Source organism: Gymnogyps californianus, chromosome 5, assembly GCF_018139145.2.
Source record: "Gymnogyps californianus isolate 813 chromosome 5, ASM1813914v2, whole genome shotgun sequence".
Lineage (NCBI taxonomy): Eukaryota > Metazoa > Chordata > Aves > Accipitriformes > Cathartidae > Gymnogyps > Gymnogyps californianus.
The window spans coordinates 8,406,170-8,433,512 of NC_059475.1; the positions used below are offsets into that span (position 1 = coordinate 8,406,170).

At 37.2% G+C, this 27,343-nt stretch overlaps 2 protein-coding genes across 6 annotated transcripts in view; one reads left to right on the forward strand and one right to left on the reverse strand.

The window, feature by feature from the left end:
* DNAJC24 (DnaJ heat shock protein family (Hsp40) member C24) overlaps positions 1 to 16,286 on the forward strand; it is a 38,693-nt gene extending 22,407 nt beyond the window's left edge. For 3 of the 5 annotated variants that reach the window (XM_050896942.1, XM_050896941.1, XM_050896943.1), the window contains 3 exons: positions 4,307 to 4,445; positions 14,060 to 14,128; positions 15,031 to 16,286. In XM_050896942.1, coding sequence (XP_050752899.1) covers positions 4,307 to 4,445; positions 14,060 to 14,128; positions 15,031 to 15,155 — 333 coding nt within the window. In that variant the 3' untranslated portion in view covers positions 15,156 to 16,286. Of the gene's footprint in view, positions 1 to 2,733; positions 2,938 to 4,306; positions 4,446 to 14,059; positions 14,129 to 15,030 lie in introns of all 5 variants that reach the window. The other 2 variants (XM_050896939.1, XM_050896940.1) reach the window with 2 other exon arrangements.
* Positions 16,287 to 16,361: 75 nt separating this feature from the next.
* The window catches only part of IMMP1L (inner mitochondrial membrane peptidase subunit 1), a 30,961-nt gene continuing 19,979 nt past the window's right edge, over positions 16,362 to 27,343 (reverse strand). The window contains exons 5-6 of the mRNA XM_050896938.1: positions 21,300 to 21,410; positions 16,362 to 16,436 (exon numbers count right to left, since the gene is read on the reverse strand). Of these exons, the coding sequence (XP_050752895.1) occupies positions 16,368 to 16,436; positions 21,300 to 21,410 (180 nt within the window). The 3' untranslated portion in view covers positions 16,362 to 16,367. The remainder of the gene's footprint in view (positions 16,437 to 21,299; positions 21,411 to 27,343) is intronic.

A 27,343-nucleotide genomic window follows, 5' to 3' on the forward strand; every position in this document is an offset into this window, starting at 1 on the left:
CCAAGTCTCCAACAGATAATGTTTAAAGTGTGTCTTTCATTTGAGCTTTGGACTTCAAGGTTCATGCTTTTTCAAATTTTTTTTAGTCATTGTAAAAATTAAAACAAACAACCCTAAAAAAAAAATTTAAAAATGAACCCTTATACCAAGAGCCAGAGTCCTCAAGAAATACTATGAGAATGTGATATTTAAGGTAAACATCAGGGGAGCGAGCAGTATCGCATGTATGTGTAAGGGGTTTTTAATAGTTAACAGATGAACTAATATATTTCCATTATCAATCAGTTTATTTTTTAACATTCACAGTAACTAAAAAGCATCATATGCTGTAAAGTGATATAAATTCCAGACAGTCTTCAGTAATGGAAAGAAGTTAGCAAATTACTTCTAGTAGAGGTATAAAAAAGGAAAACTAGATTGGGCATACATCTTTAATATTCTTCCTTTTCCCCTGTGTCAGACTCAGGAAAATATCCTTATTGTTTTTATAAAGTCCTATTAAGTAGTAACATGTTAGTAAAAATTATTACTGTGTTCAAAAATGAAGATGAGTGATCAGCAAAAAGCTATTTTTATGGAAGTATTGCTTCTTAAAAATGTTATGCATATGCAGCCAGAAAGATTTAAATATATCCTAAGTGCAGTAATACAGCTGAAAATAGTGCTCAGGTGGCAGATATGAATGACACAAAGATAATTTGCACAGATTTTGAGCAGTGATATTGCAGGAGACATGGGGGGGCTCTAACATTTTGAGTAAGAACTTGTAACTGGATGCATAGAGGGAGAGATGAACAATAGTTCAGTTTGAGTAGAAGGAGAAAGGGTGAATAGAAAACAGGCTTGTCCATTTTCATTACGGAGCCTGTACATGGTTGCAGCTGAGATTAACCCGGAAATAAGGCTGAATAGGAAAAGAGGAGAAGATCAGAAATGTACATCATATTTCACCTCCCTCAAAACAAAACCAAACCCCTGGCTCTGTTGAGGCAGCTCCTCTGAAGGGTGTGCTGGAGAGGGAGGAGAATCAGAAGCAAGAATATGGTGACCAAGAATGAGGGAAGATACCAAAAAAGACTACGGTTGATTAATGTCTGAAGTATTGATGGAGGACATCAGAGTACTCTCTCTAAACTTCAGCTGTTAGTAGGCTGGTTGAAGCTTTGGTAAGGTGTCCTCTGTGGTTGGTGTCTGAGCTGGCTGAACAGGGTCTAAAACAGCTGGAGAGAGGACACCTTGTTTGTTGTCTCAGAGATGAAAGAGAAGGGTATGGGCAGTTGAATCAAGAGTGAATTTTTGCTACAGACAAGCATTCTTGGATTTTGATCAGCAAGCTGGAGACTAGGAAAAGGGAGTCAATGAGAACAGGTACATAACGAATTCAGATGAAATGGGGTCACTGGGGGAAAAAAAAAAAAAGAGTAAAAGAGCAGAGGTTTCAGGATTTGTCTTGGTGTAGAAGTAGACTACTAAAGGCATCGGATGGTAATAGAGGAACAAGCCCAACAGAGGAAGGAGCAAATAGTTTCAGAAAGCATGGAGACCAAAATGGAGAGATATATATTTTTCAATTAGTAGATCCCCTACAATGTAGTTGTTATTAGTTACATGAAATTGTAGTCTTTCAAATATAAAAATTGTATATGCTACAAATATTAAATTTTCCAAATCTATAGGAAAGAAGTTAAAAGCTAAATGATAAATCTGAAGAATAATGAATTTTCTGCATTATTCAAGAAATGAACAGAATAGCCTTTTCTGCGTTGATGATTATTTTTCCAAAGTACTTTTGTGACATTGGTGGCTTACTGCTTTTCACTGACTACTTCCAGCGTAGTCCCAAACTATTTTTCAGTCAGGCAAAGTTTTGGTGTAGCAAAGGAGAAGTGTGGCCAATTTTGTGGGGGTGTTTTCTCAACATTCTTGGCAGGAGAGGAGCCGGTATTCTTAGTGCTGTTTTGGGCAATTGGTCAGTACTGTTTTCATATATCTGTAAGAAACTGATCTGAGAAGGTGTGGTCTTGTGGCTAAGCCAAACGTATAACAATATGAGCAACAGGTTTCTGGCAGTGCTATTCAAATCTGGTTAAGTTTCAGTGGTACTAGGTCTGGTATAATATTCCTTGGATAGGCCTTTACATCCTTTTGGGTGTAAGCTTGTAGGAGAATGCTTATAGTATCATCCAAATGGAGTGAAATATACAGCAGTCATATAACTCTTTAAGTATTATAATTAACCCTACAGTATTTGGGGTGGGTCCAAATTTAAATATAGCATCTGAAATATTTTAAAATAATGAAGTATCATTTTTTAGATAAAATATTGCTTTGAGGAGCAACTGCTGGATGCATACCTCAAACATAATTGTTAAATAACATTGCTGAAAGGAAGCCATATAAGTCTTTAATATGATCTGACTATTTTGCCATGTATGCTTATTAAGCATTGATTTTTAAAAAAAATGACCTTTCACAAATGTGGTGTACAATCAACCACCAATGTTAAAAATGCTATTAAAATTGAAATACAACTGGAAAAGCTGAGGTTTCAGAAAAATGAATTTGAAAACAATACATTTAAATAGCTTTTACAGTACCACATGATGCATGCCGACAGAACGCTGAATTTAGTGCTTACCAAATAAAGGTATAATTACTCATTATCTAATTAGCTATTTAGAATACAACGACTAAATGCAATGACCAAAACTTTTTGATTTGTTTGTGTCTTAGAATTTTGTCATCTTCAGTTGGGGACATAAAAAAGGGATCTCTGAGAGATAAACCTCTATGGATTGCAACTGTGCTTCAGCCATGTTTTCAGCAAGCTGCAAGCTAGTCCTCAGTCTTGAATGTAGAGATGACTTCAAGTGTGCTTACTCATATGGTGGAACAAAAACACACATTTGTGTACAGACTGCATACTTGAGGTTGCAGGTACATTCATCGGTATATGGAAAAATATCTGTGAAAAAACTCGAGGTCAAAGCTTAATATTTTTCTCTTATGTACATTCTCCTGTTGTTGTACAGGGGATTTATCCAGGTAATACCCATGAGTGCAAATGACAGATACATACATCAGTGAGCAAATAGACTCCAGTAGAAGTGGTCCTTTTAAATTTTGGATTTTATAAAGCACACGTGATATTAGTATTCTTTTCTGTCCTTTCCAAAATTAATTAAACTAAAACAAAGGGATTCAGTTAATCAGAAATCTGCTGAAACACTTGTAGAACAGATGTTCTAAGTCTTAAAATCTGCTGTCCATTTCAGTGTCCCAACTGATGTTAGTATAAAGGGCAGAAGTTAAAGCTCCAGAATAAGAGAGATCTTGATTTCTAACACCATTAACAGCTGATAGGTCTGATTATATTGCAACTTTCTCATCTTAAATGCTGTTTCGTGTTGGTCCATCACTTATACTGAGCAATTTAAAATATCAAAAAAAGAGATTATTGGAGATGAATTAAAGCTACAGGCAGATGGAGCTTTGAGAGTTTCTTTTCAGTAGACATTTGAACCAAAAAAGTCAGAATGCTCTGTTCAGAACCTGTAGTACAAATGGTAAAGAAAACATGTTACCATTTTAATTATTACTGCCTATTTAATGTAGGATTCCTTGAATAACCGTTTCTTAACTAAAATGACAAAATTTTGTAGCCAGTGACCCATGACTCGAAATATTTGGAAGGGCTATTGATTCACCGAACTGGAAGGAATTAAAGATGTTGAGGCATATTTTCAAAAGTAGAATTACATGTATTACAAATTATATTTGATCATTTATATTCTATTTACCATTTAAATAATTTTTAAAAAGCTAGGTACATGTAATATAGCATTCAATTTATCTGTAACAGCCTTAACTAAACATTGGTGCTATTGTTTAAATCAGTTATGTGTAATATTATGAGAGCTGCTAGCGCCTACAGCACCTCCTCTTGTTCCTGTGTCATGGTTCTCTGCAGGTACCTATTTCTGTTTGTGGTAGTCATTCTCTCTAGGTAAATTGTCCATAAGACCGATGATTCCATCAGCAAATTATCCAGAAAATGCCGTCAGTGCGCATGGTGACATTTGTGCCACTGGTGGTTTTGTTGCCATTTCAGTGGTCTAATTAAATTGGCAGTTTTCTCTTGTGCCCAGCATTGTTGTCTCCCTTCCTTTGGCACCTTAGCTCAGACCTTCTCCTTCTCTCTGTCCTTTTAACTGAATATCAAGTGCATTATTGATTGCTCCTCTTCTACCCTCCTCACTTCCACTCCCCTCAACTTTTTTTTATCTTTTTTTCTTTTGATTGGCAGTATCATCCAGACAAACAGAAGGCAGATGTGCCAGCAGGAGAAGTGGAGGAGCGCGTGCAGAGGTTCATCGAAATTGATCAAGCGTGGAAAATTCTAGGGAACGAAGAGACAAAAAAAGAGTATGACCTGCAGCAGCATGGTAGGTTCCTGCCAAGGAGTGCTGTAGTGGCAGCAGCTCTTTAAATAAGCAGGGTCTGGAAGTGGTAGTTAGATGGTATTTTAAAATGCTGTTTATTGCTGAACGAAATGTTTCTTTCACTCTTGTCCTACTTTCAAACATGGATCCATTATTTATAGCTTTTGCTACACATACATTAGCTAGTGAAAACATTGAATTACTTCCAACAAAACATTAGGTGGCGTTATTCCTAGTAATTTGAATAAATATGAAATTTGTACTAATTACAGACCTTAGCCCTTTTTATTAAGGCAGCTTCATTAAGCGTTCTTAATGTTAAGTCTTATACTACATTTTGTTGCAGTATCTTAGATACAGGTATTAATCCATTTATACCCAGTGTTCAATGTGTATGGGTTTATAAGCACTTCAGAATCATTAAGACATCTTCTTTTTGGTTGTGTGTGTTATGGTAGCTTTCATAATTCATCTGCAGTCTAAACTAGGCTTTTTAAAGCAGGTTTATAAATAATATTCCAATATAACACATTAACTAGGCAGCTCTAGCGTGCATTTCTTTTTATACCTCTCAGAAAATAGCTTCTTAAAACAGTGACAGGCTGTTGTGAGAAAGAAAGGGGGGAAATGTAGGTCAGGTCTGTCACACATGGGCTACCATTACATGAAGTGATAGGCTGTCTTTCTGCTCTGGCCTCAGGATAGGAGTCCCTCAGCCTTCCATTAGAACCTTCAATAAATGTATATCCACCCTACATGTTAATGGGGGGAGTCAATAATAGTGTATTGCCTGTGGGGAAAACACTCAGTCGCACTCTGCAGTAACACACTCTGGTCCAGCATTGACGTGTAGCCACCACCACTTTTGAATGTGTCTGATAAAAGCCCACTGTCTCTGCAGCTTGTTATTGAATTCTCTTCCATTGTACATTGGCACACCATCAGACCTTTCTCTCTTGTGCTGATTTTTAACTCCCCTGCCGCTGCAGATACCAGAACTTTGAGAGACAAAGGCGTAGTCATTCTGGCAGATATGCATCACTGCAGGATAAAAAGAGTGGTATATAATTGTATATACCCAGTATGAATTCTCTAGTTAAATAATCTTGTATTTCAGACATTGTGTGGGTTTTGGAGAAGAAGGTGGAGGGGTGAAAACAGAATTGCTGAATAAATATTTTAAAAGAATGAAAAAAACCTGAATCTTGTGCTAATTTGTTATGTAAATAGTATTAAGAGCAAACTTAAATAAATTTTTCATCTCAAACTTATTTTTTCAAATGCCTGAATGTGATGCCAAACAGGAATTTCTGCTACCCAGTGCTCTCATCCTATTGTACTCTTAGCATTGTAGTATCGGCTGTGTCTTCCATGGTCACAAACTGTACATGCACAGGAAAAAAGAAATATTAGAGATTCAGTTAGAAGTCTTTTGTGTATCTAGTGAGTTTTACCTAAAGCTCAAATAGACTGTGAAGTTCCATTTTGCCTGGGTCAGGTTAATCCACTGAAGTAGAGAGCTACATCAAGATATAAGAAGTTACTTTGTTTTCCCATGGAATTTAAGGACATTGCTATAAATTAGTTTTGACAAAACTAATTCTACAGTATTTTAAAGGTTATCTATATTTCCTGAGATTCTTTTGCATCCAGATGAGTTCTTCGAAAAGCTATCTCAAGATTCTGTAAAAAAGACCTAGTAAATAAAGAAAACAAATTGTACATTTATTTACACAGGTAATGGGATAGATACCTTTTAATATAGAGGGTGCCATTCACAGAGGACCTAGTGTTTCAAACTAAGCCACATGTAACATACATGTGCAGTGTTGCTGCATTCTTTGCAGCATGTTCCCTGGCAGCAAAATGATGGTGAAATAAATTTTAGTTCTTTGAATGCCTGTCAAGCTGCTTCTGAAGTCATCATTCTAGACAAATTCGTAGACACTGCTGTAAAAGCTCACAGAAACAAAGGAATTGAGACAGCGGCTAAGGGGAATAGTGATGAGAGATAATACAGCAAGTTAGTAAGACTGCAAAGCCTAGGAAGCGGAATGTGAAGGATGCCAGTGTGTATGTGTGTGTGGCTGCCATCAGCAGGAAGTCCTTTGCCCTGTAGTCTTTTTCCCATTTCACAGGTTCTTCATTTGTATGTACCTTCTTGGGTTATATTAACTAAATCTTAATTATTTGGCTAAGAGATTCAGTGGCCAGAGAAGTTCTGAGAAGCTGAAATTCTGTGCGGCTCTATGGCTTTAATTTTCTTTTTGTTTGAATCGTTGAGAATAACAAGTGAATGTGCTTTCATATCTTAATACTGCTTTTCTCTGAAGGTATCACAATGATCTCCTCTTAATTTTTTGTGCCTTCAGGCAATAGTATTAAAGAGGAAAGGACAAACCTCAAACCATTTAGAGGTTTGGCTCAAATATTTATCCAAGCCTCTCTGGTCTGGAAATCTTACAAGAACTGCCTTTTTCTGTTTTGTGAAAATTTTTCCAATTCATTGTTTTGTCATATCTTTAATGACGTATAAGAATACCCTTTGGTAATGGTGAATCTTTTGCTTCCAATCCCTGTGAAAAATTTGGGGGATGGAAAAAAAGCTGCATAAAAATTTACCTATTAAGAATGGACTTTTTTTTTCTCAACAGATTTTCTTCTTAGAGATTTTTCCATTCTTTGTTCGGTATCCCACTTAGAAAAGATGACTATGCAGTTAAAATCAAGTTTGACAGTAATAATTACCAAAAGTTTTTCAGTGAGTTTAGCTTGGAAAAAAACTGTTTTACAGTTCTCATATTAGAAGTCATCTGAACCCTGAAAGTTCATGCTTTTGTGTCACAGTTTGAAAGAATAAAAAACTTTTCACAGAATCGGAGAGTCACGTAGGTTGGAAGGGACCTTCACAGGTCATCTAGGTCAATCTCCTACTCAAAGCAAGTCAACGTAGGTCAGTTGCTCAGACCTACTACTAGTTTTTAGTATCTCCAAGGATGGAGATTCCAGAGCTGCTCTGGGCAGCCTGTTCCAGTGTTTGAACACCCTTGTAGTAGAAAAACCAAACCAAACAAACCAAAAAACCCAAACAAAAAAAAAAAAACAAAAAACCAAACCCAAAAGCAACCAAAACATGTTTTCCTTCTTTCAAGTCAGATATAAGGACTCTTTTTGCAACTTGTGCCTTTCACTTCTCATCCTTCCACTGTGCACCTCTGAGAAGTCTTCTCTACACCCTCCTATTAGGTAGCTGTAGACAATGAGATGCCTGTGTTCTTTTGGCCTCTCCTTGTGTGACGTATGTCCCAAGCCGACGGTGCTGGCAGTCCACTGGACTCGCTCCTGTATGTCAGGGCACTGTACTGGGGAGACCAAAACTGGACACAGGACTTCAGATGCAATCTCGTTAAGTGCTGAGTAGAGAGGAAAAAAATGATGTCCTTGACCTGCTGGCTACACTTTTGCTAATACGGCCCAGTATGGGGTTGGCGTTTGCCAGGGGAGTGCCCTGCCGGCTTGTGTTGAACCCGTTGTCCACCAGGACCCTCAGGTCCTTTTCTGGAAAACTGCTTTCCAGCCAGTTGTCTCCCAGCCTGTACTGGTGCATTAGGTTATTCTATCCCAAAAGCAGGACTTAATCTTTGTCGAACCCTTTGATGTCCGTCAGCCCATTTCTGTATCCTATCGAGGTCCCTTTGAATAGCAGCCCTGCAACTTTTGTGGATTTTTGTTGACTTAAATACAAAGGAACTGTGTATCTAAACAATCACATAATTAAGATAATTAATTTTACTAATTCATTCTACATTTTAATTATTAATGATTGAATGATTAACAGAAGGGTCACAATTAAAATTAAATCAATAAACTGGTGACTTTGATTAATTTCTGACAGTAAAGGTAGCAAATAATTCAAAGCTAGTAATGGGATTGACACGAAAACCAGTTGCTTTGTATATGTTTTTGGGGCAGAGGGTGGAGAAATTTAAGAATCTAGGGTTTTTTCCATGTGTGGCTCCAGTGAGGTTCTATCCAGGATAATATGTTTTTATGTGATGATGGACACAGGTGTCCATAAAGCCCACGTGTTTATAGGGTGGGGGACGTAATCACCAGTAGGAGTTTTCACATCTCAGCACATACTTCCTTTCAATTTTTAAATTACATTTTTAGAAAAATATTGCAGATGCAATTTTCATACATGAATACATTTTCCAGCATCATTTTCCTTTTGTTCTTGCTTCATTTCTTAGACGTAAGGAATTACAGGTCCTAACTGGAATTGCCAGTGTTCCAGCTTGTGCCATTTGTCTCTGAGAACGAATCTCATTCCATCCTCTCTGTACCTTCCCTTTAGGCAGTGAGGCACAACAAAAATCTTTAGTTAGCCTAAAATAGCTCATTTTAAAATACCTGGTCGCTAATTCACCTTTCACTGACAAACCAATCTCTTTAAAACCTGAAAAATCTTTGAGAATGTGTTGTCACTCTTAAGTTTCTACTGCAGGTTTAGAAAGGGAGTCTTATACAGGTGTGGCAGGTGTGGTCATAAATTAGGAAAACGAAAAACCAAGCTAAACAGAACGTAGCTCCTTCTCCCCCTCCTCCTTCCCCATTCCTCTCCTAGTACAGTAAACTGCAAAGACTGTTTTGGAGATGGTCACTTTCCCATTAATCCAGCATTCTCTCCAGCTTCAGCAATGAAGTGATGATACTGTATTAGACATCAAGATACCTTACATAATTTGGTAAATAGGATGCCAGAAGAATAACCTTACAAATCCACTACGAGAATAAGCAGAAGCGAGACAAAAGCCTACAAAAATGCTTTTAATAGCTAGCAGAAATGGCAATTGAATACCTTCATGACCTTATAAGAAAGGAAAAAAAAATTCATGCAGCATGTTTTAGTTGTTTCGTTAAGAAAATTCCTTTTTAAAAAAAATACTTTTAGACCAAAATAAAGCTTTGAACATAGCCGTTACTTTAGGCTTTTCATTGTGCCAGGTTATCGTTTTTAAGTGACAGAAGTGTATATTCCTTCTCTAGGCATGGATTTTATGGCTGTAGACCCTCAGCTAGTGCTGGAACACAAGCCTTTTACCATAGCTCTTTGGAGTTAATTCTAATCTGCATTCACTACAAGTGAAGCAGTATTTTTTTGATGAACATAGCTTTTTGTTATGAAAATTCTTAACACATGACTTTTTTATAATTTCAAATAAAAGTAAGTGTAGTTATTTTAAATTAATGCAAGAGACTCAAGTAATTGTTTAAAAACTAACAGCCTATTAGAAAAAATTAACTTGTGAAAACATCCAGGTTTTGAATACTGTGATGATTTTGATACTGAGTAGGTACTATGAACAGTATTTGACTGACAATACATATCTTGAACTTTTTAAAATTGTTTGGTTTAAAAAAAAAAATCAATCCTAAGAGTATATGACTGATAAAGAACTAGAAAAATCGTTTAAGTGTTATGACTATTTTTACTATTACCATAAACTGTTAAAAGGGTTAAATTTCCATTTACTGCTTGCAACCCTTTCCCTAAAACTCAGCCTTAAATAGCCCAAGAAATATTTATTGTATCCTCAAGTGAAACTTAAATACCTTTCCTCTTTTACAATTTCTGAATGACCCAGCAAGGGCTCTAGTAAAGCTTTACTGAACCAAGCTGCTAATAGTTATTTAATGTTGTTCTGTAGCCTGAAAGAATCTCAGTAGATTTTTCCTTTTAATCTCTTTGAATTGCAGGCTCATAAACCTCTCTGATGAGCCTGCCAGTGTTTTCTTAGATCCTGCAGTTGAGACAATGGAGCTGCAGAATCCTTTCACCTCTTGTTGTCAGACAAATCCAATAGATGCCAAAGCCAGGCAGGCTGTACTTCTTGTGAATTAAAATTTGTTTTTCAACCTATGGTAGATGATCAGGTCTTCACAATTTTCCCTACGTGTTCAGGAACGTGTTTCAGAAAGTACAGCTCAGTACACAGAGTTCTACAGCTTGAGCAGACATCACATGTAAGTAAGCCTACCATGTAACTCAGCACTGGTAACAATAGCAGTCTTAACCTGCTCCTCTGGCAAGGGAGTGAAAATCAGACACCGGTTTACTTCAGAGAACCATTAACGAGGGAGTCATGGTTGTAATGATAATGATGTAGATGAAATAAGGAAGAGCACAAGAAATATTAGTCACTAACACACTCTGTGAAAACCATTAGGTTTGTAGTTCTGCTTGTAGGCTCCCCAAACTCATACTGGGCTGTGCCTCTGTTTTTAAGTAAGTGGCTAAATCTGTTTCTGCTGTCTTAAAGTATATTAGATTGGGTAGTGTTTTTTAATAGGAGAACTAGAAAATAAAAAAGCTTTGTTCAGCTCTGGAAAATAAGTTTCTCCTGCTTGAACCAGATAAGCAAATAAATGCAGCATGCAAAACTGACTGACAAGAGTGGTTACTGGATTATGTGCTAACTTTGGAGACTTACTCAAGTCAAGAGTACTAATTGAAAACCTGTATCTTTTGGGATAGCCAGTAAGACTCTTTCAGACTTGAGCATCAGACTAGGAATAATGATCTCAGTTTAGGCTGGGAATTGTATGAGTGATTAATTTTGCATGTTGATTTTTTTTTTTAATTTTTTTTTATTTTCAAAATTACAATTGCAGTAATGAATTAGAAAAGCTTGGTTGAAATTCTGCTCCCTGGGCTTCATATTGTACTGTGTTTGGAATAGAAGAGAGGGTAGACTTTTCCTCAGCCTTCCTCTTCGTTATTGTAACGGTTGGACTCGATGATCTTAAAGGTCTTTTCCAACCTAAATGATTCTATGATTCGTGAGTAACTTTACTTCAGGAAGTACGGTAACCTCGTGAATTTGCATCTCACCAGTTCTCTTCATGGTGGCATATGGTCCATCTGCCCTTTTTGTATTTTCTACCAGCAAGACATGACCCAGACCTCCACCTCCAATCCTATAAAAGTTCTGAGTGAAATCCTGCTTCATGAATTCCAAATAGGAAAGCCTGGTTTCTTTTTAACTCAATTTTTTCCTAGCTGTAAATGAAGCTTAGGAAAATCTGTTCTTCCTACAACCTAGAGACCATTTTCCTTTGTGAATTTTTCTTCCCAGTATTAAAAAAAAAATAGGTGAAATAGGAAGCGCTTGCCTTTTTCATACTGTTCTCACAGTTATAGTATTGTCTTTGTTTACCACAGTGGAGACAAGCACCTGAAGGTATGTAGGTAGACAGACTTCATTTTGATCTCTGCTTTTTAGAGGAGGAATCTTTACTTCACACAAGGCCTGCTGGAGGAAGGGCCTCTGACTGGTTTTGTGGGTGTTTTCAGGACATTTACCATTGCTGTTCTCATGTTTTGTAGCTAGAAGGCTGTACCAGACTAACTCTAAGTAACATTAGAGTTATTTGGCATGAGTTAAGACCATCTGACCTTCTATTTTATTTTAGACATTTCATGCAGTTAACTAATGTTCTGATGGAGTGTTAAGAAAAATGCTGTTACTTTCTATAACTAAAACATTACCCATAGCTCTTGTTTATGTAATTGAGAGCATGCACAACAATGAGAATGACTAATTGATAGGTATGTCTTCCAGTTTTCTTTCATCATTACACTCCTGCCGATTTTTTTCCCTTTCTTTTGACAGCAGTAAAGTATTAGGTGTGAGTGGGTTAATTTTCTTTTCATTCTGACCTTTTCATTACAGAATAGGTGTTCAGCAAAGGTAACGTCAAAGAGGCTGTATTGATTCTGTCATTATTTCCAGTGTGTCTGATTTGTTTTAATCTCCCTCGTTAAAACTAATTTAGATGAGGCTGATTCTCAAGGATATATAATGTACATTTCAGTCAAAATTAGAACAGTCATTTAGTTGCAAAATAAAGACTGGGACTTAATATTTGGTGGTGGTTTTTTGTTGTTTTTTTTTTTTTTTTTAAACTGGCCTTAAACTGTTTGGAGCTAAAGAAGGAAATACTCCATTGTTTGATCAGATAAAGGTTGGAGATGTGCAGTTTTTCTGGGGTATTATTGGAGGAGGTAGCTGCGAAGTCCCTTATTTCTACTTTTCAGTCCAGAGCAAAGAGCAGCTACACAGAAGAAGCTGGGAACCATTTAGAATACCCTACAATCTAGTGATTAGGTAGGGCAATCTCTTGGGAATTAACATAAAATAATCTGGGCCTCTGACTTTTTCAGCCAGTGCTCAATAAGTAGTTCTGGAATAAGAAATTCCTTCACTGCCAACTTTTCATAGAAAGACAACACTGTAAGCTCTAGAAAGCTTGATGTTATTAAACTATAAAACTTGCTTAAAAACTCACTGATCCAAGAGAAGGAACACCTACTTTATCAATAACAACCTGATTTAAACCTTAAATAAGCGCTAAGCTCCTGAGTCTTGCCAAATCTAAGGCATTTCTGTGTATATGCTAAAGATCGGCTTTCAGGCATTTCTGGTTCTTTAAAACACAGCATTTGGGGAGTTGGAGCTTCCAGGTGTCAGGCAGCAGCTGGGAGGTTTTGTGTAGTAAATTATAAGGGGTTTATGTTGTCATCCCCCCCCCCTTTTTTTTTAATTACCTGTTATGCCTTCACTTGTAACTTTGTTGACAGAATCTACATTGTCAAGTTAAAGAACTTGGTGTGAACTTTGTACATCACATAAGAGTGTGCTGATAAATTGCAAAGAACAATTTGTATTTGTATTGCACACTTTGCATTTGATAATTTCAATTGTATTGTACACTTTTCATTTCATGCTATACTCAATGTTGGAAGAATCTAGGGGATCAAATGGCAACAGATCTCACAGGTGCAGGCCAGAACTGACCTTCTTTCTGTGCTGAGAGACTCTTTATCATAAAAGACCACTTGGACTAGTCTTCCCCTAAAAGCGTTTTTCATTTATCTTTTGTTAGGAGTATCTTTTTGCAGGAATCTTGGTGATGTTCTCACACGCAACCCCAACATTTATGTGGTGCTTATTGGGGAGGTTTTATGTGGCTTCTCCTTTCTAAAGGAGAATGGGTTGCCTAAGAGAGATTGTGGGGTCTCCATCTGGGCAGATATTTAAAATCTGACTGGACATGGTCCTGGGCAACCTGCTCTAGCTGACCCTGCTTGTGCAGGAGGGTTTGATTAGGTGATCTTGAGAGGCCCCTTCTGACCTCAACCATTCTGTGATTTTGTGAAGAGTACAGGTAAGCAGACATTCACAATTTCAGCTTGTGGAATTGTAGTTACAGCCAGGCTTTTAAAAGGTATTTATATCAAAACAAAGGTTTGCCCCTAATTTCACATAATTGTTTGGGGTGTGCAAAAGTACTGGTTTCAGTTGTGTCTTGATTTCAGTAATACATCTTCACCATTTAGTTCTCCTGGCTACGGTAGGACATTTTCCAGCTTATGCAGAGATATGGAAACTAAAATTTTAGGGAACTGCATTTTTAACTGATAACGTGGTCTAGGTATGACTCTCTAGTAGGGACTAGATTGACTGCTAGGTATATAAAACTATTAATTTATCAGGAAGAAATAAGGACTTGTATGTTATCAGGGTTGAACATCTGTCGTGTTTTCTTTATAGAAGATAATCTGACAAAAGAATGGCCACTACATGCACAGATTTATCTTGAGGATATGTCCTGGAATGAAGGTATGAGTGCCCTACTACTTGTTCCCAGTGCCTTTCATTGTCACTGCAAATGTTTTCTGTTTTTTTCTGCATCTTATACCATTATGTTGCCTTATTGTAAGTTCTACTTTTTCTGTATTTTCCTCAGATTTAGCTATTCTGTTCTCTGTGATTACCTGAATTGGAACTTAACTTTCTGTGATACTTATTTTGCATTCCTCCTTCATCTCTTCCCCTTCCCCCCCTCTCCCCCCCCCCCTTGCAGTACCACTTTTCTCCTAGCTCTCTTCTTGGAGTATAGTTGAGTATTTAGATTTCCAGATTCTTCCCAAATCTCTCATGCATCTTCTTGCTCTTTCTTTGATGGTAGAATGCAAGTGTTTCCATACAGATTTTTTTTTCATCTGACAGTGTGCTACTTCCCTCCTTTATATTACTCTAGCTTTTATCATTTACTTGCTTGTTGAATGAATGGCTGATTTTTTTTTTTTTTTACTTTTTTTTTTTTTTTTAAGCTGTGAGGTGAAAATCCTATCTGCTTTCCTTTCTTCTGTTTTATTTTTGTTTCCTGGGTTAGCAGTCTGTTTTGGAACCATCCTTGATCTGTCACATGTATGACTAACACACCTTAGTTTCTTCTTTTAATAGCTGTCTGTTTCACTGATGTGCACCTTCTCATTATTTGCTTTTTTTAAAGAGACTACAGTGACCCTGGCTGTTTGGCGTCAGAATGCCTCACAGTCACTGACACATTTTAAGAGTATAGTTATTTTTTGAGCAACAAATGGTAGCACAGGTACTGATATTCACAGTCCAGCAGTGGGAAGTTATTTTTTATTAAGAGCAGCTTTGTGAAGAAAATCCAAAATAAATTCTTGATTCTTCTCAAGCACTAAAGGCTTTTTTGTTTTCTTTTTTGGCAGATGAACAATGTTATACTCTCTCATGTCGATGTGGTGGGAATTACACCGTCTTCAAGAGTGAAACCAAAGACGTATCTTTGGTTTGTTGTGACACATGTTCACTTGTTATCGAGATCCTTCAATGACTGTTTCAATCGAGCACATTAAGAGTTACTTAAAAAGACTGGACAAACAGGGGACAGCATCTGCTAAAGAAATGTATGTTAAAGCAAAGGGGGGCACTACAAGAACAAGTTCAGTCAGGCTTAAGAAAGGAAACGGGCCCATTTGCTAACATAGCTCTGCAGACACGAGGCTTGTTTTTCTTCCTTTTGCAGCTAAAGAGCTAGTTATTAAAAACCTCCAGAACAGAACACTAAGTTCTGTACAACTGGAATATATCTCATGATCTAAATGACATTTCTTTCCCAGCAAACAACGGAGTAGCTTATTTCAATCTCGGTCTATATCAACTATACCTTGGGTCCTACCTCTTAGGTTAAATCCTTTTAACAGCTCAGATGACAAAATTTAATCAGGAGGCATACATGTGAGAATGCTTTGAAGACAATGAAGAGTAAGGTGCATTAATGGGAAACAGGAACATTTTCTATTTCTGTGCTAAATATTTAACTTCAGTAAATCCTCACAAGGACTTGAGCCTTGGAAGGAGGTGGCAGAGACTCACAGATGTAACAGGCTGGTTGGCTCGGTACTAAGTAGCAGGTCCCGTGCCTATGCACTGGACTGTAACAGCGCATCCTACGTGAACTTTTCAGCTTGGAGCAGGAGCACATTTTGAATTGACTCTCTCCATCATCTGAACAAATGCAGTCTTCATTCCTTAGATGCAAGCTAACCAGGCAGCTGTGCTCTGACCCCTACCAGGCACACAGTCCATTGGGCCAAACTAGAGCCAACTTAAGAAAAACCCTACAAAACACATGTAAGGGACTAGCAGATCCGGAACCCCACTGTTAGTTTTCAGTTCCAATCCTAGCATGCCACACTACTTGCTGCTGTAGGCACAGCCTTTGTGTGGCTCTGGATGTGACAACATAATAGTGCGTTGTGCCTTTTTCATCCCTTGTTAACAGTCGATGCTAACCTTGGCTCGTAGTAAACCCCAAAACTTTCTAATAAATCCAAGCACTTACTGTGAATAGTCAGAGGAAACGGAGTAAGAGGCATATCATTTTTGTTGATGACAGCAGTATATCATTCCCACTTTCAACTTAGATGTAATCTCAGAAAGAGACATCTTTGTCAAGTAATACTTGTGTTTATTCTAAACAAAAATAGTTCCATTGATTTTAGTAGAAAATATTATGAAAGCTGGCAATAGTCACTTAAATCTTTTAATCATCAAGAAATCTATGGCCATTGGGACTTGCACGTAGAAATCCAAAGTCATTCAGAGGCCATATCTGTAAAAAAAAAAAAAAAAAAAAAATACAGTTACAAGAGATTTTAATCACAACTCAAAGTTCAGTATTTTCATTTGTTATTGTTGTAATCATTTTATAAACTGCATAATTTTTTTAGCTCTTTGGTTGACAGGATATATGAACTTTTCTCACCTGGGTGTTTCTTTTACTAGGAGTAATAAATACTATGTATCAGGAGGAATCATCATTCCATAGTGGCTGGAGACAACACTAATTTATACACAGCATGCTTTGCTATGGAGAGCCTCACAAATTACATTCTTTTTGTCAGCCTTGGAAATAAATACATTCCTAGAAAATATCTTTCAAATTCAAGGTTTTCTAGCTTGTAAACCTCTTAACAATTTAAAAGGCAAAGTATATTTTTGATCCATCTAGGAGAAGAACGAATACCCCGAACATTACCTCCCAGTGAAAGTAGTTCTGTGAGGTACACATTTGTATTTTCAAGATGCACATTTGAACTGTAAACACCAAACCTTGGGAAAAAAATTCCACAGGCTTATAGGTAAGTTTACACCATGCAAATAGGTATAAAGGGCTGGAGTGCCTGCCACCATCGGGGGCTCTCAACCAAGGGGCTCCTCCGAGAAGGGGACTACTATGTAGAAAAAGAAGGAGCACAAATCATGACCAAGTACAAGCACAAGTGTCAGAGAATGATGCTCACCAGTAAGAAAAAACTTTCTCTCCAGAAATTAACTATATAGCTGTTCATACTACTGAATGCTCCCAGGAGTACTTTCCTCTGAACATTCACTAATTACATGTAGGCTGGTCTTGGATGCAAAAAAAAATACGAGGGAATCAAGGACATTCTTTTACACTCTGTCCTTTGTCTCCCTTGACTGCCTGTGTCTCTTCGCAACACGGTCTTTCAAAGACGGCACGAGGGGATCAGCAGGAAGAAGGGAAAGAGATGACGTTGAAGAATGAATGCCCTCTGTGGCTCTAATCCCATAAAAATCTCACAGCCCCTGCTCAAGATGAAGCGACCTAGACGGAGAAAGATGATGCACCACCTTGTTCCCAAAGCATCTGTCAGTATGATGTTTATCTTGCTCATTTTTCCTTAGAATTTGATCTTAAGGAAGGTATGCAGTCACCTTCCAGGAACAGCAGCTTACTCTTTAACTGAGTTCATGGAACAGCCACAGCATAGAAGGAGCCTTTGCTGCTTTCTGTGTGGAGTGAAAAAGTAATTTGCTCAGTTTAAAAGAGGAAGCACAGTGCCAGGGTTCAACATTTCAAACCCCATGACTTGTCCCCAGCCCTAAAGACAATGATGGCAGAGGCAGTTAAGGATGGGCGTAGCAAGACGTAGCATCAGCTTACTACTAGACTGGGACCGTGTACTGCTAGAAGCTCCCAGTCAGGCCCCTTGCAGCACTGTGCTAAGTTGTCATCAGTTGGATTGTGCCTGGGCCCTCGGGAAGACAGAAGGATGAGTCAGTCTCAGGACCTCAAGTTCTGTGGATCTGAAAAAGGCTCAAAGCTCTCTTGTGCAAGTATCTTCAAAAATACATGTCTCTCTTGGCACGTGCAGTTAGGGAAGAGCGTGAGGAACATCTGCTGCTATACAGAAATACACAGAAGTAACGTCTTGTCTCCATGTGCGTATTAGCCAGTGAGCTATTTTAAGTTCCACACAAATATATAGAGATACAAACCAACAATAGAAGGATATTTGTGATCTTGGTTAGAAGCAAAGCTGCAGAATTCAAGGCTTTCCAGAGGGCCTGTGCTGGCTGCAGGCTGGGTGTCAAGTCTTTGTTTGGCCTCAAAGGCAAACAGGAGTAAAAGGGAATAGGAATATCCCATCTTACAAATCTAAGCTGATCTGAGTAAAGGCCCGGAGAAGGAAGTTTCTTAGGCCATTCACTGTGGCACAAATCTCATTTCAGGCAACTCAAATCACACCTATTGCAACTTGACTTTCTTTCAGTGAAGGTAATCAAATTTGGTTTAAATATTGTTTTGACAATTTAGTTTCAAATTCATCACAGTTATCTTAATGGTAGAGTTTGAATGAAAATTATGTTTTATCTAGTCTGCATGCAGGAGAGAATGTGAGAAACAATACTCATGGAAGAAGATGGAACAAGCCTTCTCTGTGAAACAAAGACATGCCACTGTGTGTAGTAATTCCCAAGTCTTTTAAAGTTATGACAGAAGTTGACTGTGACTTGTTCATTCAAACTGGCTAGTCCAATTAGCAGCTATTTCCCCTTGCCCTCTTTGGTTTGGCCTACATAGATTTGATCTGATGGATGGGGGATAAATGGGGCTAACTAGCTCTTTTGAAGATACACTACAGGTCTATCTTTGATATGGAGCCTAAGTCCAGAGAATGCACAGGATATCCTACCTAGGACAGGATGAAGCATGAGTTCTGTCAAATTGGGACTCCCTAGGCTTTTATGGAATTTGCAGCTACTTTGATTTCAGTGGCCTTTTTATGGAATGAACTTGGCTCTCAGAGCGGCAGTGGATACGGTGGCGGGGAGGAAAAGGGGCACGTATAATCAAGTATTGTTATTTCTGTATGGGTTAAAAACTGGTGCTGAGAATCTTAGGTCTAAACTTCACAGATAAGCTACAGAGAGAATTAACATTTATGTTTTGCCAAGAATAGGTTGCCTAAACAAACTTGGTACAAGCTCGCTTTCTTCTGTTAAAATCCATTACTTCCAAATTAGATTTGGGTTTTTTGCATCCATTACTAAAAATGTAACTTAGCATTCAAAGGCACTGTTACATTTGCTTCTCCAAAATCCACTTTAAGATAAAGCCACATAAGCTTCCATTCTCAAGGCAGTAAAAGATTTTTCATGAAAGAGAAGCCAAACCTCTAGTAGACTACATTAAAAAGCATACATAGGTTTCTTGGCCAGTGGTCTACTAATTAGCTACCACCACGCAGACGAGCTGTATTCTGCTGCCTTTCACTGTAATGTTCAATAGCAACACACAATAGCAAGATCACTGTATTCTAATGTGAATTACCATAAACAACCCAAACTATAAACACTCATTTGAAGAATAAACTCATTTTTGCTTTTGTTAGGCACCATATACTTAAATCTCATTAAAATGTTAATAATCACTACTCTATGCACCATCATAAAAGAACTGCTATAAAATTTGGTTAAATAATTATTTTGATTAAGTATCAAGTGATTGCATACTATCTTTTTAAACAGACAATATTCTGGAGTCCTAAAGTACTTCTTCAGTATGTAGTATCTGTGTTTAAGTTCCATTCATTTTACAGAGCTTACTGCTTGCTAAATTTAGGGGTCAGTCCTGTCAGTCATTTCATTAAAGTCTCTCAAACATCTTCCTTGTTGGGGTACAAGCTGGACACAAATTTATTGCTGTGGAGAGATACTGTGAATAATTATGGCTGTCCACATACATAGGTTCTTAATAGACACGTTATTTGCTAACAGTCCCCTTAAAGTAGTAAACAGCAGTTTTTCTATACTAGTACATCAGTTGGAGAAAAATTTTTTCAGTTGGATTATTAATACCACATTCTTATTAAGAGGGCTGTTAGCATATTAGCATCATTTGTATTTTAGCAGTTAATAATCCAAGCTAAAACTTGGGTCATAAAAATAGCCCTATTTAGAATCAGTACTTTTTCCTCTGGTGTACATGGTAAGGTAAACAATACCGAGAAGGAACAGAGAGCAGAACTCAAAGCAAATGCTCTCCAGAAAGGACAGAGGTCAGACAAAACTTGGCAGTGGGGCTGAGGGGGACATGTTATTTGCGGTTTAGTAAGCAATTAGTGATTATGGTCAATAGCTGCAAGGTTTTTTGAAAAGTCCCAAGTTGTGTTCATAAAAACTGTAAATTATTATATAAAACTTTGTTAAATTGGAAAGATCTAATCTTCTCTGTACATGTAATACGGCTGTGCTAAATTATGTTTTTGTGGATGTGCTGCAATATACGGAGAACAGTTTTCAAAACCTTTTTTTATTGTTCTGAATGGCACCATTTTAAATCTAGCTTTCTAAAAGCTGGTGCATAGGTCTATAATACTTCCTTGTTTCTTAGATTAAACTTTTTATGGAGAGAAAATTGTGTTAGTTTCTTCTTTTTGGTAAATGAGTAAATTAATAATGCAGATAATATGAAAAAGTAATTTAGTGTGAAATAAAGCTGTAGAATTCTTCAAACAGAAGGAGAAGGAACCATGGAGGTTTATACAATACAATATTAATTCAAAGCATTTTTTTAAAATAAAAATGTGGCAGACAATTATGGTGGCACAGATTTACTTTACTGTTAAGGCTTTTTCACAGACTTAGTTTAAAAAGCAGCAAGACCAGTCTACATGTCTAAAGTATGTATGCAAGTCCTAGAAAGATAACCTTTTCCTCCATTTTGTTTTTTGAACTATGGAACTACACTTCTCAAATTACAACAACAGTGAAATATGGAGCTGCCCTTTTCTACCATTTTGCAGAGGCAGGAATCAAATTAAGGATGGAATGTATATCCGTGCAGTGCGGGGTGGGGTGTGTTTGTGTTTTTATCAGGTTTGGATTTGCTTGCAAAATAATTCATTCAGTTTTCAGAGGCAGTGACTGCTCAAAGAGTGCTGCTCAAAAAACCAAGTCCTCCCTTGTTGTTGGGGAGGACAACAAGGACAACAAAAAAAGCCCCACTGTTGTTGAATTATCCTTTTACAGCAAGTGGCCGGTGTGTTCGGGCTTTCCCTTACATTTGCTTCAGCCAGACAGTTAAGGAGGCAAGTTTTAATACCTAACACCCAGGCATTAAAAATGTATTAATGCAACTATTTTTGGATACTATAAATATGTATACCTTAAAACAAATGCGTCCTCTTATCAGTCCGTAAGGAACAGGTCCATAGCACCTGGAATCTGTAGAATTCCTGAGATTATCACCTTCTAACCAAACATGTCCTTTAGGCACCTATGATTAAGCAAGATTGAAATGTAAAAAGAAAATAGAATAGAATGGGTTTAAGCATAATTTGCCTTACAATATATTTTCTGATTTCTGTGTTCTGTATTTCATGACTGTATAATGAACTAATTTTTTATTGAATCTAGTAAGACACAGTGCGAGGTATGGAGGGATGAGGAGGAGTGCTCCGAAGTATCTGTTCTATCATGTGCTCAAAAACCAATGGTTTGCAACAAAAAATCCAAAATGAAGATGTAAGAGGTTAGACCAATGTGACAGGGTCATTAATTTAATAGACTTCAAAAGAGGTCATTAGGATGTTGACTGAAAATCTGCCCTCCTGTCGCAGTAACAGCATGAACAGGGCAGCCACACACTCATCAACATCCTGGGGCCAGCACCAAGGCTAGACCTGTTAGTAGATTCATGATGAACTAACTGGTAATTGATTGTGACATCAATTACGAATAATCTCATCATTTTATCGGAGTAGGCTTGTCAAAGTTCTAATTAAGATCACAGTTCATTCTATGTGCAGGCAGAATCCACAACACATTATATTGCAATAATGATGATCACAAAACAGCAAATCCCTTTTTATAATTTGAAAATTAATGATGGTGACCTTATACTATATGACAAAGACCTTTCATTGCCTATATATATTATGCATTAACTATATTACATACCATAGATTCATGGCATTCACTGACTGACTCAATGACAAAATGAGAAATAGCAACATAGCTGTATTAGTTACCTAAATAAGAGTATAAAGCTTTCATAGACAAAAAAGTTGCTACTGTAAGTCTTAAACTAAGATTTCCGCTTGGAATATACAACACTATTTTGATACGGTTTTTTAAAAACATTTCAGATACAAATAACCGCTTACAAGTTATGAAATAAAATACTTAATAATTCTTTTTCTAATCTGTTTTTGTTTCTAAAATTCTAAGCCAGGCTGAAAATTTAGAAGTAGCAACATATTCTCAATCTAAATAATATTTAATGTGGGCTTTAAGTTAACATTTTTCCAAAACCAGATATGTACTTGAAACATTACTATGCCAACAAATCAGAGAAAAAAAAATATGGAAACAAAATTAAAAAAAAAAACAATTTCAAATGAAACTCAAAGTTTGAGCAGTATAATGTTTTAGAAATAAGCCACATGGACTCATAAATACAATAGTCTGCATATACAGAATTCAAGGATAACAGACTAAACAAAATAAAATACCACTCTAGTACTAAAGTCTGGATGTAAACCATTAAGAATAAAACCAGGTCCCCCAGATAAACATTTGAGGAGAAGGCAGCTGAAGTGTAATTGTTGGTACTTACAGGTATCGGGCCAGGTAACACTTATTGGGAACCTTTTCTTTAAGTAAGCCTTTTAGGCTCTTGCTTCGTCATGCTCCCACCTGCCTATTACTAGACTAGGATTGAGGATAGCACGCTAGCCGAGAGTCCCTTTGTTGAGCTGTGGCAAATGTATAAGCTATGGATTAAGAACCAGTAGTTTGTCTCTGACAGTGGCAAAGAGAGATACTCATCATGGAAAGCGTATGTGAGCCTGTCCATCTTCTCCCAACCACCCCCCTGTACTTCTTTGGTATCCAAGATAGGTGCTTTAGGCATCTCAGAGGGCACACATCCCTGCCTCATCATTTTAGAATCCATATGTGGAGCTGTAGACCATCAATATGTCTAACCCCTTTTGAAACCTACTGATACTGTCTTCTTCCACAGTCTCCTGTATAAAGGAGTGCCGCCTTGTTTGTTTTGAACTGATCTGCTAGTTCTATCGTGGTCCTGTACTTCTTGTTCTCCCAGTCCTTCAATACAGGAATTCCATATTCAGCTTGTCTGCCACCTTTGTTATTTTGTAGCCTTGCCAGATTGCTGGCATGTGCACGGAAGAGCTTTCTCTGGGAAGGCCAGTTGGTTTCAGCTAGATGGCTTTGGCCCTCCTCCTACCCAAACAGCTTTGCAAATAAAATAACCAACCAGAAGTCAATTTAAAATAAACATTTTTAAAAAATTCTATCCAGAGTCAAATGACCTGTGTAGAATATACACCTCATCACATGTGGACAAATGTTTTTGATAGGTCTCTATTTGAGAATGTACCGACATTCCTATTTTCCTCAAAAATTCTGTGGTATACAGCCTATTTAGAATGTCCAGCAGCAATTGTTAGGTTAGTTGGATATTCATCTTCACTTATTTGCAGTGTACCCACCTAAAGCATTCACTGTCCGCATCTTATGAGAGTTTGTTTTTCAGGTGCATATTACAATGCCAAGCAGCGCTCTGACCTTTCTGGTGCAAACTTACCTGTCCAGTGCCTACCAGAATTACAAATCATACATCAAACTACTGTCATTTTGAAAGACTATCTCAGCAAATAGACAGAAAGAAGCATGAATTACTATGAAAGGAAGATTTTTTTAATGAAATAAAAAAGCAAACCCACATTAACATTTCACATTTCTGAAAAAGCATCACTTCTTGCAATGTGCTACTGTTTCACACGCAGGACACTACCAGCTCCCCTTCTACTTTACCGGTTCCCATGCTTTCTCACTTTCCCAGATTTATAGGCAGAACACGAAGCTCATCTGTTACTATGTGAAATAAGGACCCACTCATAACACAAGTATATCCAAACACTTGTAGACCTTCCCATCTTTCTTCCATGCTCCAAAAGTAGAAAAAATAAAGTGCTTTTGCCAGCTGTGGCGTATCACTTACTACTTCTAATACTACTAATAATTACTTGTCTAGACAAGATGTTCATAGTTTGCGTTCCAGACAGAACATCTGCAATAAAGTACATTCCTATATCCTGAAATTCACCACTTATGGTAACTTCTGTAGTTCTCCATGGAAGGTATGACAGGACCCCATACCTCTACATTTGTCGTTAAAGAGTACCATCACAATGTATGATTCATCTAGAGATAATACAGTATAATACCTTTGTATGGTGCCTGTCCATCATCTAGGCACTTCACTACAACCTAGAATTAAGACAAGCAATAAAAATCACATGAATTACATGAAAATGTAAAACCAAATACCAGTGACAGGCCATAATCATTAATTAAAAAAAAAAAAAAAATTGTTTACACCCCTTTGAAATAAAGGCTGAAGCCAGAATCCTTCAAGGGTTTATGCACCAAGCTATTTCTAGACCACCTCACTGATTTCAGTGGGATTACTCACATTGAAAATAGTTAACTTTGAGTATCAACCTTTGCAGAATCAGGACCCAATCTGAAACGCCTCAAAGCTATGCAAGCACAGTAGTTGGGAATAAGATACATTTTTAACCAAAGAAAAAAAAAAACTATTGAAAACTTGTATTTGCAGTAAGAATATATTAATTACACACCAATAGGCTGCTACTGCCAGAAACCCAAGGCAATGGGAAAGCCACTTGCTTGACAATTCACAACGTTGCATTTTGGTATCTACAGACCATGGACCTCTTAGACAAAATTAATTGTATCTAAGAAGTATAACTGAAATCACAGTTACCATTACTACACACAGAAAGATTTTGAATACAAAAAATATTGACAGGAGCACCAAAAGCATTTAACTTAGGCTGGGCAGCATTTCAGTTCTCCCTTACACACAGGCCAGAACTAAGATGCGAAAGTCTCCCAAGCCCAACAGCCGAATTTTCACGTAACTAACTAGTGGGTCACAGGCAAAACCAGCAATTCCACAGCAGTGCAGGTTCATGCGAAAACACGCTGCCTCTGATTGTCTGCAGACTACTCTCTTTGCCTCAGCAACCCTTGTGCCTCTGCTTTTGTGCAGATTATCTGAGGATTTATTTCCAAGGAACAGCAGTTCTCAGGCAGAACCGGTTATCTGAGGTGCAGCTTATATGCATGAGAATACAGGACACTGATCAGACACATGACTTTTCCCCCTTCTCCCTTCCAAGGCTCTGAGGGCTCTAGTACAGGAGCAGATAGACCAGAAGAGCAAGAGTATCATTTAGAAGAACTGAGCTTGTAGCAGTAGCTTATTCTGTTTCAGCTCAGATAAATAAGCATCTTTCACTGCGACAAACTGGCTAAATTTGCAAGGCTGTTGTCTTTTACTTAGTGGTATAGTTAAAGTGCCAAAACTGAAGTACAGTTCAGGTATTTGATGCATACTTACTAGCATAAAACATTAATTTACATAAATGGGCAGGGGAGGGAATCAACAAAGAATTATATTCTTTTGGTCTTTTTACATGATGCCAAACTTTGATCTTTGAGTAGTCTCACTAACTTCAACACCAAGAGATGAGATGCCTGCGCTGCATTAACTGACATACTAGAAAACTAATATACTGCAAATCAGATTAACAGATTAAATTATCTGCCTCAAAAATACCCCCAAAACCCAACTAAATGAAAATAGGCTTTTGTGGTTAGGGTGGTTGTTTTTGTTTGGGCGGGGGGGGTTGGTTTGTGACTTTAGGGGACTTTGGCAGGAGGAGGTACTAAAGATGGAGAAATAGGGATTTTAAATAAATAAGTGGAGAATTGTAAACACAAATCTCTTGCAGTCTCTCCTTTTGGAATTCCAAGCAGCCTGTGTTTGTCAAAGAACATCAGCATGTACAATCAGCTGGGAGTAGATGAAGTTTGAACTTTCATAAGGTCACAGGTATTCACATCACCTCCAGCAATATCAAAGTTTCAAACTTAAGAAGAACTTTAAATCATTCCCATCTCTTCTTTTCAGTTCAGAGGCTTCCTTCTTGAGCTATGATAAGAACTAATCTCAGTGCTGGACAAAAGAATAAAGTCTGCGAGTTCTCATCTATCCCTACTAAGGTCTATTTAAGTGCCTCCTACTTTGGTACAAGCAACAAATGTAATTGCTTCATGGCCTGCGGGTGTTCATTTAACAAAAGAAGCTTTTGTGAATAAACCACAGGTGTTACCTTTCTTGATTAAAGTGAAATATGATGAAAGAATCTACAATATCAAATGACAAATTTACTAAATACTGATTAAATTGCCTTATTTAAGTAAATTGCATCTAGTTAGGATAAATATACACCACAGAAATGCGGGAGTTTGTTTTATCACTCTACACTTAAAGTCTCCCATAACTATTCCTTAATCCTTTATTTATTAATTCAGAACCAAGAGTGAATAATGCTTAACAGATACTCTTTTTTAATGATCTAGTTGCTCTAGGCACCATTTCTGTGGGCTTATCATAAATGTTATTCATATTAAGGTTGCCATCTATATAAAACCCAACAACATTAATTAGCTCAGTATTTTCAAAATCAGCATAAGCATTTACATTTCCTTTTTTGTGCTGGAAAAAGCTTATGAAATTATAGCAACCACACTGGAACTTTTAACAGTATAGCAGATCTTAAATCAACATCTTCTAAGTATCACTAAAAGGCTGAATTACCTGGAATTTAATACTTCTTAAAATAAAACAATGAATTTACCTTGAATTCACAGGTACTTCCAAACAGTTTAGCATTTTCCTTTTACTTACTGAACAGTTTAAGCTGCTTGTAAGACATAATGTACTTGGCCCAGTAATACACATATTAAAAAGAATACATTATGACCTTGGTCCAGATTATGATGAGAAAAGATGACAATGAAACAATAACAAGTTTTTATACAGAAATTAAATTCACTGTGATTAAATATTTATATTACGAATTCATTCTCTATATTAAGTCATTGGTTGTTTTAATAGAAAATTTATAAAAAGTTAAGATATGAAGACTTGTCTATCCAAGTTCAGAAATTAATTATTAACCAATATTAAAATCACATCACCTTCAATGCTAGCAATGTTAACTCATATACTACAAGGAAACTAAGGCATATTAACTTAGAGTTGAATTTGTAAGACATCTTTCTCTATCATGCAAGCGTACCAGT